At 37.0% G+C, this 13,146-nt stretch overlaps 1 protein-coding gene across 1 annotated transcript in view; it reads left to right on the top strand.

Annotated features, from left to right (window-relative positions):
* Positions 1 to 450: 450 nt before the first annotated feature.
* The window catches only part of Adam7 (ADAM metallopeptidase domain 7), a 31,951-nt gene continuing 19,255 nt past the window's right edge, over positions 451 to 13,146 (top strand). Inside the window, exons 1-8 of the mRNA XM_055609920.1 lie at positions 451 to 502; positions 1,469 to 1,572; positions 4,315 to 4,391; positions 6,066 to 6,144; positions 7,232 to 7,308; positions 8,383 to 8,572; positions 9,851 to 9,904; positions 12,471 to 12,542. Coding sequence (XP_055465895.1) covers positions 451 to 502; positions 1,469 to 1,572; positions 4,315 to 4,391; positions 6,066 to 6,144; positions 7,232 to 7,308; positions 8,383 to 8,572; positions 9,851 to 9,904; positions 12,471 to 12,542 — 705 coding nt within the window. The remainder of the gene's footprint in view (positions 503 to 1,468; positions 1,573 to 4,314; positions 4,392 to 6,065; positions 6,145 to 7,231; positions 7,309 to 8,382; positions 8,573 to 9,850; positions 9,905 to 12,470; positions 12,543 to 13,146) is intronic.

Below are 13,146 nucleotides of genomic sequence, written 5' to 3'. Positions count from 1 at the left end.
TAATCAATATATAATTTGTATCATGCATACATTTTTTAAACATTTTTCTGCCTTTTTTCCCAGTGTTCCCAAGTGCTTTTCATATGTGGTCCTCTACTTCACCTACTTCAACCAAAGAGTATACAAATAGACCTCAATGATTTTTTTTCCCAACAACACTCCTAATTTTTTCAACTCAGAAGTTCTAATACATCTATAATCATATTAGACACGAAGTAGAGTCCTTGCCAAGTCCACTTCCACCCCCACTCTCTCTACTGTTGTCTTTAATTAGTACATGATGTCCATCCCTGGGTTTTAGCCTCAAGCCCCAAATGAGTTGTGTAACTGGGTCTAAGCGTGTTTCACTTGTTGGATCAAAACTGCCTGTCTACCTACCTGGTTGGGCATCCTTGCAGTGGAAGCAAGAACAAGGAGGAGGGCACAGCTTTTCTCAGATAGCCATTCACAATGTTTCCCACAGGTATATTTTGGATGACTGTACTTATTTCTCAGATTCAAGGTATGTGTTTTTTTCTCTGTAATGTTTATTTATTACACCCAACACCTTCTTTCTTTAGCACCAATATTTAAACTGCAAGTTATAAAACTCTACCTGCATTGGTGGCTTGCTTGAGGATATCCTGTTGGGCTTAGATTGTGTTACAGTTGATCTTGGGATCTAATGAGTCTGTGAAAACCCGTCATCACCCTTTAACAATCATGAGAAAGAGAAAGGAATGGACACTTACAAAAAAACTGTAGAAGAATAGACACTGTGCTAGCCCTTAGCTACTTTGTATGTCGGAAGATTTAAAATCCTATACTATTACCCCTTTTAGTGCTAAAGAATATGAAAATACCGTTTGCAGATCAGAGAGATTAGATGTGACGATACCAGTGGTCACACAGTTCATAAACTTGTGATGCTTTGATTCATATCTGAGTAGTTCTAAAAGTCCATATTATTCTATCTTTATGGCTATATACGGTCCAGAAGAAACTGACACCTGACTGCCAGTGTGATGGAACATGATAAAAAAAAATGTTTCGCATTGACATGGGGCCCCCAAGATTAGCTGGGCAGGGGAAGCTTTGAACTCTACCTGTGGGATTTAAGGCTTCTAATGCAAATTCACTGAGGAAATAAAAACAAGAGTTATTTAATGTTGAAATAGGTCATTTCTGTACAGACTTTGGCAGGAGGCAGCATCTGGAGAGAGATGTGGAGAACAAAAATGACAAAGGTGTGAATTCAGAGCAAGGTGAAAAATAGCTCAAGGACTCTTTGCCTTTGACTGCCTCCCTCCTTGTGTCTTTCTAATCTGTAAATAGCCATCTCAACTTTCTCACATTACAAGCTAAGGACGATGTGAGTGCATGGCTAGAAATTGGAAACACACGAACTACTGCAGCAAAAATCCATTTGTCACTCACTAGAGGGTGGATTATAATAACACATGGATTTTCCCTTTATGCTTTCTTATAGAAAAGGTGATTGTTGGGACAGAGGGCCAAGAACTGGTTTATCCTAAAAAGCTTCCCCTGATACGGAAACGGGATCTTGAACACATCCATGACTCTGACATACCGGTATACATTTTGACCTAATAAATATGACTTAATGGTTTTACACAAATGTGCAGAAAACTTCCCCTGGCTCCAAGCAGGAGTAAATGTGAAGAAAATACGGTTTTCAGTTTCTGTAGCAGACCGCTCACTTGGCTTACAACATATGCTTTAGGGTAACTGACCCTCAGTGGGTTAACAAACCAAAGAGCTCAAGCTTTGGGGTACCTACTTTTTCAGTTTCAGTGAGGAGTTTCCCTGAATCTTTGTACCATCAATTTTTCTGAGCCGGTAACCAGGAACACAATCTCTAGCCTTTATTTTGCTTTTGCAGATTTTCAGTACACAGGCTTACTTGCTTTACAGATTCTGCCGTGCAATGGGGCAACTTTCATGGGAACAAAAAGTGCTTGGCTTTACAAGGGTTTTCATTTAAGTGTTAACATTTGAAAATACCTAAAATATTATTTCTAAACGAATATTTACTAAAGAAGATATACAATATATACATAAGATTTAACATCATACTTTATTCAGCTTCCAAGATTATAAAGATTTTTAGATGGGGGTCCTTAGATAGTTATAATTAGAAATTTGCATTTTATAGCCTAGGATTTTAACTTGGGCTCACAGAAGGCTTACAGGCCTTCTGCCCTGACAAGAACAAAATACAAATCTCTTCTGGTGCCATGACTTTCCTTCCCTTTCCCACAATGACAGCTAGTTTTCCATGCTCTTTCTTGTTAGATTTCTCCGTCATTAAAAAGCTGCATGTCAGCTTCTCACATAGTCTCCCAGCTTGATGCAACAGAGGCAGCTCTCTGCTCTCTTCCTTCTGAGGGCAATGCTGTGCTATTTTTCTCTAATAAGGTTCTTTGTAAATATTATTTTGATCTTCAGTTCTTCCTGCATTTTCTCAAACCTTCATGTAGTTAAAAGGTTGGCTACCTAGCCAAGCAGGGAACCAGCTTCCTACCATCCACTGTGTGGAGACTTGTCTTAAAAACAGTCAAATTTTATATCAGGAGCTCTATTGTGATTGAGTGAGATTAGGTTGGGCCAGGGAGACCTACACAGGATGAACCTAGAGCTGAGAAGCGCTCCATCTGCAACAAAAGACTGCCCCTCCTGACTTTAAATTCCTATTAGGGGGACATATCAATAGACAACTTTAAAAGCCTCCAAGAGAAAATATGGGATAATACAAATAATAAGATAAATGATGAGATTTTTGCTGCAATATAAATTATCCAACAGGATCCATGAGGCTTTGCTGATGCAAGTAAATAAAAGAATAAATGAACATATATGAGAGGATAGCTCAGTGTTTTTTTTTTCTTACAGAAGAATTGATTATTTCTATCCATCCTCTCCTCTTCAGAAGGTATAGAGTATGTCCCTTAACCATGGGCTTCTTACTATAATTTCATTCCAAAGAGTGAAGCATAGGGCAAAATAAAGAGTCACTTTTCAGAGAAAATTGTGATTCAATAAAATGTCTGCCAGGTGACCAACATCAGCATCACCCATAAGAGGTCATGTTGACAGTATAGACTCTTGCAGTAACACAATGGTACTGTCTTTATTGGTTTTTATTGGGAAAACCATAACTGTATCTAGTCTTAAGAAAATCATTCAAAACCCAAGAGACATCCTATAGGACATCTGAAGAGTACAAGGCAAAAATGGCAAATCCTTCAAAATAAAGAGAATCCAGGAAATTTATGGGCTTGAGAGGATGGCATCAGGGTTAGGATTGTGCAAGAATAAGAAGATAGCTAGTAAAATTTAGAGAATAAAAATAAAGAGACTTCAATGATAACCCAATATTGGTTAATGAGTTGTAAAAACATATTATAACTATGTATTATGTTGATAATAGAAAGCTTAGTTGGAAACTTACCAATATCTTCTCAAATAGTTTTAAAACCTACTCTATTGATCTAATTATCACTGTGCCTGAAGTAACAGCTTTGTCAAACAAATGAATAATTCACTTAAAAAGTAGGCAGAGCATATGAATAACTATGATGCAGGATTATAAAGAATTCTCATAAAGTATAAAAACCAAATGGGATGAATCAGAAGTTCAGCAAAATAGTAATAACTGAAAGAGCTGTACAACTATGCCAAAGAGAAAGCTAAAATTTCATAATCCATCACTGAAAGCATCTACAATTGATAAGCCAACCTGTCAGGACTAAATACTACTGTCAGGATATCCAACACGAGTTGACACTGATTTTGTTGGTAAAATTTTAAGTCTATATTCCTTCGATTCATACCATCTTGCCAGTATGCATCAGTGTATCAAAACCTTACTTATTTCATCCATCTTGTGGACAGCGGCTCTAGAGACAATGAGCATCCAAACTAAATTTCAGATAATCAATACAGATTAAGTAAATTAAAATATTTTCACAATATGTGTGACAAATATAAAACACCTTCTAGATGAGACTATTTATAATAGGAAGTGGTAATGATGTGTGAAGGAGAGAGGAAGAATATGGAGTATATATACAAAATTTTTAAACACAAAAAGGGAAAAATCTGAGGGTTTGACTATAAAGTTACTTGTACGTTCCTGAATGTTAAAATCATGTTATTTCATTAGTAGAAATATATGTTTTTAACAGAGATATAATTGGTAAAAATCATCCTTATAATGCTGTATGCAGTGAGATGTAAGTGGGTCATAGCCTCATGAGCCAGCCCCTTACCCTAAGTAGATGTGGAATTCATAAACAGGATCTTGTTTTTCAGGAGGCATATGAAGAAGAATTGTTGTATGAAATAAAATTGGGCAAAAAAACTTTAATCCTTCACCTTCTGAAAGCAAGGTAAGGTGTTTTGTTTTGGTTTTTATTTGTTTAAACAGCATCTCCTGTAGCCCGAACTATTCTCAAATTCACTATGTAGAAGAGGATGACTTTGAACTCCTTATCCTTCTGCCTCTGGCTCTCTAGTGCTAGGATTACTGGAGTTCATCACCATGCTCAGCTTAGATCAAGGTAAGTTCTATTGTAGCCACATATGTTATAGAGTTGGGTGTATATGATCTTCCCATTTTTTTTATTTTTTTTATTTTTTTATTTTTTTTAATTTTATTTTTCTTTTTAGTTACATTTTGTTAACTCTGTGTCCCAGCTGTATCCCGCTCCTTCATTCCCTCCCCAACCCCACACTCCCTCCCTGGTCTCCTCCCTGCCCCTTTCCAAGTCCACTGATAGGGGAGGACCTCCTCCCCTTTCATTTGACCCTGTTTTATCAGATATCTTCAGGGCTGGCTGCAAAGTCCTCCTCTGTGGCCTAACAGACTGCTCCTCCCCTGGGGGGGGGGTGTCAAACAGCCTGCCCTTGAGATCCTGTTAGAAATAGTCCTTGTTCCCCTTACTTTGGAATACTACTTGGTTATTGAGCTACCACGGGCCACATCCGAGCAGAAGTTCTAGGTTATATCCATAGATGGTCCTTGGTTGAGTGTCAGTCTCAGAAAAGACCCTGTGCCAGGATATATTTGGTCCTTGTAGAGCTAATAATGTGAACTCCTCAAGTCTTCATGATTTTGTCCTCTTCAAGTATAAATCCATCACATTTCAGTAGCAAAAAGACTATAGATTCTGTTCTTTGGTTACTAATTTACTCTTCCTATTTTGCTTCTTGGGAGCATTTGAGAACCATCTATTCTCTCTGAGAAGAATATTAGTACATTGATACTTATTTGAGTTCGTGTTAATTCTAAGTATAAGGAAAGCTAATATTCAAAGAGAAATTTCTGCATATCTTTCTTCAATGCTGTTTCTCATTTTTCTCAATATCCATATGGAATGTGTACAATTAAAACAAAAACATGTTCAAGGTCATGATGCATTTCTGTGTACGCTTAGGTTCATCTTGTCAATTGACGACACCACCTGAATAAATTTTTGTTCTTTATTGAATCTATAAATCAATTTGGAAATATCTGGCTGGCAAGTCAATAGGTTTCATATTATGACTACATTTACTTACTACCAAAATTATGTCATGGAGTTACTTCATCACATTAAGAAAGTTCACTGAGAAGTGTTTTGGGATTTGTTTTTGTCTTACCACAAGTGGATCAGTGTGTCAAAGATCTGAAGACGGATGGAAGGAGTCACATTTATAAACACTAGGGCCATATCTGAATCATGTATTCTCTGAAGCAGTTACAGGATGATTTACATTTGTGGATTTAAACTTTGGATTATCCTTGTGTGTCTAGGCGAGTGTACTAGTTGTACTTTATAAATTGTTTTACGGAATTCTTTGAAACACTGCTTTGCTAGAGTTGTCATAATCTTTTCTGACTTTTCTGTAGCATGTATAATAGTATGAGATTCGGGTTTTCTATTTTTTTTAAACATGAGAGGACTGCTGAGATTTAGGACCTCTTCAAGGCTGCTCAACCATATAATTGTGTGTGTGTGTGTGTGTGTGTGTGTTTGGGGGTGTTTAGAGTTAATAATCTCATTACTTCTCCTCTCTTTCAGGGAATTCTTCACCTCAAATTACAGTGAGACATACTACAATGCAAAGGGAGAGATGATCACCAAGCATCCTCAGATCTTGGTATCTTACAAAACCTTATGTTGGATCTACTCTGAAACTTTTATTTCCTGATAAGATTTTAAGTAGCAAACACTAGATTCACAAACTGTTTCAAAACTTCTTTAAAAAAAACTAGCTCTGAGTTGACTACTCTTAATAATTGTGGTAGAATGGCAAACAGGACCCTTTGAACCCTAAAACAGGCTGATCACTTCTTAGGACGCTGATCAAAGATTTTCTCTCTCTCTCTCTCTCTCTCTCTCTCTCTCTCCCTCTCTCTCTCTCTCCTCGGCTGGTTTCTTTATATTCATGATGGTGGTGAGTGAAGGAAGAGTGAATTAGGAGCCAATATTACATCTCAAGGAAGTTGTAATTAAATAAAATGGATAAAATCTAAATACATGAACCAAGATCTACAGTGAATGGGCTCTTATGTGGGTCTGTGACCCCTCTCCAGCCCTTCTGATACACTAACATTAAGGGTTTCTTCTTCATTCTCCAGAGCAAGCTTTGCATAAATCATTACTATTATTCCAGAGGCATAGAATCTTTTTTTTTCCTTCATCACCTTTGTAGAACTTGCTTTCTACAGTCTTTAAATAAGAGAATTCCTTCTCACCAAAAGCATTATTTGAAATTCTACTCCCTCTATATAAAGCAGCTTTAAACTTTTTAAAAAATATCTAAGTCACCATGTGGTCTTAAAATAAAGGAGTAGAGAAATGCAGAGTCCAAGTGTGAAGGGCATGAGGGGATGGAGAACAAGATCTAATTCTAGAAACATCAAAAGCTTGCCTTGGTTTACTAGGTACCTGGGGAAATGACAATAATTTTTCAAGGTTAAAGGATGGGTAGAGGAGCCATATTTATGCTAAAAGGGTCATATATGAAACTGGTCTTATCACCTAATAGACAAACTTACAAGGGAAGAATTTATATATGGGTTTACACAAAGTAGTCATTTCAAATGTCTTAAATGAGTGTCACAAATAAATTAATGGCAAATGTCACTTATGAAATACTGATTCATTCTCAACAGAAATTAATTAACTATCAGTATTTATAGAATCTTGATATTTTCACCTGCCTTAAAACTCTTCTGTTTTAGGATCACTGTTTTTACCAAGGGTCCATCATACATGAATTTGATTCTGCTGCCAGCATCAGCACTTGTAACGGTCTGAGGTAAGGCAGATCAGCTTCCTACTTCATTTCCTGTAGATTTTAATGATAACCATTTGACTACTGATTTCTTCTCACAAATGCTAGCACAGATAAAAGTTAGTGGGAAGGGGACTCTGTGTGTTTCCAGTGGTGAATGTGGTTTATGCTCATGTTCAACAATAAGAAACCTAAAAGACAGCCCTCTAGAAAGTGAGTCTTCAGCACAGAATGGAAGAATTTCAGAGCTGGAAGATTCCTGGACACTGGCTAGCATGTACACTCATGTTAGAAGTTGGGATGCTGAAATTACACAATTGCTCAAGAACACCGAAGTTGCAAGTATTGGACTGATTCAGCAGCACAGGTCTCCTGACTCTGAGGTCTGTGGATTCCTCTGATGCTACTGTTCCAGCCATTTTTTTTTAAACTGTGTAGCCCAGGCTGAACTCGAACTCGTGATCCTCCTGCCTCTGCCTCCTTCAGCAAATCCTACCGGTGTGCGCCACCACAACCGGCTGTTCCAGCCATTTTATGGCAGGCCCACTCTGGTTTCGAAAATATAGTCAGAAATAAAGGTCATAATTTTTCTGTAAGTCTTATTATACGTGAATAAAAAAAATGGAAGATGTGAGGAAAGACGGAAAGTAGAAGAAAGAAAAAACTTGCTTGCATTTGTCTTGACTTTCCTTGAGTAACTCCCAGAATTTTCATGAGTGAAAACCTCTTTTATGACAAAAGTACCTGACTATATGATTTGTACCTTTAGATACTTATTCTAAAGTTAGTTCATGAAGAGTTTATCAAACCTGTGCAAAAATTTTGAGGCAACCAGGGAGAAAACTGTTTTTCTGCCTATGCTCCAAGCAGAAATCATGCTGACAGGCTTCTGAAGACAAAGGTTAAATTGACTCTTAGAAAGTGGTACTAATTCAGTCAAAGGCCACATGCCAGGTCACTTGTTTGCTACACAAATCACCCAGCTACAAGCTCAGGAGGTCTTGACCCCAGTAGTTTCCCTTCTTGAAAAGGCTAATGTTAATAAAACAGAGTGGGATAACTACAGATGTGAATAATGTCATGTTGCCATTTCCGCAGGGGCTTTTTCAGGGTGAATGACCAACGGTTTCTCATTGAGCCAGTGAAATACTCCGACGAGGGAGAACATTTGGTGTTCAAGTACAATGCCAAGGCACCCTATGCTACTGGTTACTTCTGTTCGGGGCTCAATTTGACTAAGGAGTCTGTACTGATAGATGCTAAGTATAAAGAAGAGCACAAAGTGGAAGTGAGTGTTCTAAATTCTCTTTACCTTGCAGCAGGGGAGGGGGACTCTTCTGGTTTCCTTTATGATCTCTCAAGAAAAAGCCTATGCACACAGCTAGTGACATGTGGGTCCTACTCTGAATTGGAAACTCATCGGACAAAAGCTGAACTTCAGACTTTGTTATGTCTCTGTAGAAAATATTTATTCTCTTCAGTAAACCTCAATTTGTTCCATCAGTTTTAATAAAGGGAAAGCCTCCCAATCCTCCATATAGAATAACAACACTAAGGCTGCAAGCAACTGGAAAAGGGAAATTTGCTCTCTGCTGAATCCTATGTTAGATGTTGGCTTTCCTTGTCTTCTTTACTGCTTTGGGGGAAAGTTGTTGGTTACAGAAGAAGCTCACCTCTCACATCAGAACCAGCACTATGATAAAAGACAACCAAGGATGATAGCAGCTTCAGTTTCTGGTGGTATGCTTGTGAGATCATCAATGACTTTAGGCTTCCACCGAACCAGGTGTTATCTCCTTGACTTTCCCCTAGATGTTAGCTGGAAGGCTGCAGGCTTGTTTTGCTTCTTATGCTCATGGTCTAGGCAGTGGGTGCCAACAACATTCTATGCCTCACAGGTATTTCTTGGATGTGTAACTCAATGAATAAATAATGACATAGTTCAGCAAAGAATGACTTAGTTAAATCTTTGAAGAGTGTCTCTGGGCACTGTTCAGAAAATGCATTTGCCCCAGAGAGCTAAAAACTCAGAAGAGTGTCCTGGTGCTTGTATTTCCTATAAAGAAAAGGCCTATAGCAGCACTTATAGATGTCCTTGGAACTGAGAATAGGAGGCACTGGAGAGAAGTAGAGGGAATGGGGCATTCTTGGCAGTTATTTCTCTGACACACATGTTTGTATACATATACATATGACTGTATGTATAGATATTAATATAAAAACATCTGAGCAAGTAGCACATGAGCTTAATTACAAGCTGTTTTGTCTGTAAATGAAAAAAAACCCAAAATAGAAAAATACCTAATTTGTAATAATTTATAACTCTTATTTGGAGCTGGACGTTTAAACAAAAAAAAAGCAATACAGTCAAATATGGAATGCTGCTCAGGATTATGAAAATGTAATGTCCAGATGTTTTAATAATATAAGTTGATATACATATCAGATACATTCATTTTACTTCACCTTTAAACATAGTAGTATGAACATTTCTTATCAGGAAAATGTTGGGGGGAGTTCTATTAAATTAGTATGAGGTTCAGTTGAACTTTCTGTACATTTTCAGGGCTTCCACAAAGAAAAGTTTATTGAGCTGTTCATTGTTGCCGATGAATATGTGGTAAGTTCTCAGATGGACATCATACTCCTTATTACTATGTAAAACTACAGTTGTTGCTCTCGTTTAGAAAGAAAGAAATTCCAGGAGTTTCCTTTCTGGATTCACACTCCTGCTTTTAGCTCCTCAAAACAGATGCATACAAGAAACTCTTTAGTCTCTTCTTAGTCTAACAGATTAATCTAAAATGGAACCTCCCTTCCTACTATGACTAATGTAAATTTTGAATCATTTATGAAAGCTTGAATACAAATAAACAATCTGGAATTAAACTCAACAGAAGGCATTGAAGATTTCTAAATGCTAAAAATTTAAGGAGAAAAATCTTCATCAGAATGAGAAGTAAAATTTAGAGGTTGTGTTACCTGTAGTTAGAGCATACAGGAAGACAGAATTAATTATCCATTCTAACAAAAGAATGGATAATTCTTCTCAGTGCTGCCTCTACTCATGAGCTCCACAAAGATCCCAGAAGATAGAGAGAACTTCCTGTAGCCAGAGCAGGGAAAACAGCAATCATGGGAAGACAGACCCCAGGCTCGTGTTGTGCTCCACAACAGACATGCCAGCACAAATATTCAGTTACTGGTGTGCTAAGCAAAACTTTCAAAATAAAGAACTGCTTGGAGATCTGGTAAACAAGCTAGAACCCAAGTAGAAATTTCCCAACAAAACCATCTCAACACGCTAGATAAAAACAGACCTCATGAGGCAGCCAACCAATGTAATAGAAGATGGGTTAGGTCTCCAAGAACTGTCAATCAGCCAATGATACTTCAGTTACACTATATAAGAGATGCATAAATTTAAAGTCATTGAAAATAAGAAAATGAATAAAGTAAAATGAATAGAATGGTAAAAGAGAGACTACATAAAGTGATAGGTTTCTGGGAAAACTCCCATAACATTTGTAAAAGAAAAAAGTGTTTATCTTCAAGTGAATTAAACAGACATTAAACACACATTAAGAGAGAATATGTGAATCAGAGAATGAAGCATGGAAATCAGAGAAGTAAAGAATGCAAGCTATGAATGAGGCAATGGACATTTAAAAACTGGATGAACAAGCATGCAGGTAACCAGATGTATTTGATAGTATTTGAGAAGCAATCCTAAAGAGTCTTCCAGAAATAAAGAGCTATTAAATCAGATAGCAATATAAGAAAAATTCAGAACAGTAAAGATAAGGAGGGAATATATTTTTCAAATCAGTTGAAGAAAAGACCTAGGTTAACTGTCTAATTTATATCTCATTTGCTATAAGCCATAGAAAATTAGGATACTACATTTAAAATATCAGTAAAAAATATTGTTATGCTCAAATTTGGCACAAAATATCTGGCAGTGACAGTTAAAGGATTGTGGGAAAGAAATCATACTTATGTACATGTGGTACAACAGACCTAACGACTTCAAGTGAAAAGAAAGACCCTTGTGTATGAGTGTTGGGTAACAGCAAACACTGAGTAAAAGTTTGGGAGTAAAGGTACAAGGCTCATACCCGTCAATGTCCTCTATTCTCCTTGGGTTGCAAACTTTAACTTCATGGTTTCCCAGACAGCCTCAGGCTTTCTCTCTACAAAGTATTTTAGACATCTCCCCTACCTCAACTGAGAATTAGGAATCATGTTTCCTCTCTAGAATTTAAAGGTATTGCGGGAAAAAAGGAAACAGTAGTAGATGGTAGTAGAAATCAAGATGTAAAGAAACGCCTTGAAAGAGAAACTGGTCAGTACATATGGACCAGGTGCCCAGAAAGATGAAAAGCAAGTGTTCAGTTCAGTGAAGAGGAAGACACTTGTGGACTATAGAAAAGAATTCCAGAGACTTCCAGAAGGGCATTCTTGGCACAGAGTTTTAGAATGAACAAAACATGAGCATGTGTGTGCTGGCACAGAGGATTATTCCCTATTGTTCAACACATTTCAGTAATGACTAGTATAAGAAACGCAGTTATAAGAACAGAATCTAAGTCAGAGCAGTCAAGTCTAGTTGGCCTTCTGAGCTCCCACCAGGAGGGAAGGGATGGCCACTTTCCTGTCCCCCTGTAGTTCATAGGGTCTGCGTTGACTGTGTATCTTTTTTTGATTTGTTACCTCCAGGTAGTCAGGGATCATGAGGAGTAAACTTGCTGATGCTAGCAATAGGATGACTGCAGTATAACTTTAACAGTGGCCTGGGAATAGAAATGAGCTCTGAAGAATACTAAGCAGTTGCTTACAAAAACAAATAAATGTAATGTATTATAATTTGAAAAGGAGATAACCAAAACCAAAATTCAAAAGAAAACCTTAAAGCAGTGCTAAGCCAGAGCACAGCTTCAGGGACCATTGTGTCTAGTTATTTTCTAGAAACTACCATGTCTTCATAATTTGTTTAGATTTTAGCTAACTGGAAAGAGAATTCTCTTCCATTGCTGTCTATTTGTGGTGGGTTTTTGTTTGTTTGTTTGTTTTGTTGTTTGTTTGGTTTTGTTTTGTTTTCTACAATATCTCATAGTAAGTGAAGTTTTTGCTGGACTTTTTTTTTCAATGTTAATAAATAACAAATGCCATAATTATGCTTTCAGTACCGCAGGAACGGTAAACCCCAAAACAAGCTAAGAAAAAGAATTTGGGGAATGGTCAATTTTGTCAACATGGTAAGTTTGGATATAATTTGAATTATATTTATATATTATATTTATATTTTCAACCTGAAAATATAAATGGATGAAAAGGTCTTTGAAAGAACCGTAATAATAGCTGTGACATTGAAATAGCACCAACTGCAGACCTATCAGGTCAACTAGTTAGTAAAAATGTCTTCAAAACAATCACAGCAACAAACCACAGTACCGAAGTTTTGGTTTGCTAAGTAAATTACACTTAATTTCTAAGTAAATTTCAAACCAGCATCTTCTTTTGTGTCTCCATGATTGATGAATAGACCTAGAATGTGTTAGTAATTCAGCAAAAGAAGATGTGTACTACATTAGAACCAGGGAAGCGTCTCACTAACTACACACACACACACACACACACACACACACACACACACACAAACAGCACCACACCACACCACACCACAAAAATAATAAGTAATAACAATTTAAAAACCTCTGATCACGCAAAAATTAAGAAACAATGCATGGACAATTGGAGAACCAAGTAAGTAAGTATTAGACCACACTATTTCAAAATCAGTGTTCTGTCCCTATGTATAACAAAAAAAAAAAAATGATGCTGTCATTTATTGTCTATGCT

This window comes from Psammomys obesus, unplaced genomic scaffold, assembly GCF_907164565.1.
Source record: "Psammomys obesus unplaced genomic scaffold, mPsaObe1.curated_primary_1811, whole genome shotgun sequence".
In the NCBI taxonomy this organism is placed as follows: domain Eukaryota; kingdom Metazoa; phylum Chordata; class Mammalia; order Rodentia; family Muridae; genus Psammomys; species Psammomys obesus.
This window is presented reverse-complemented; position numbering and strand designations above follow the sequence as displayed.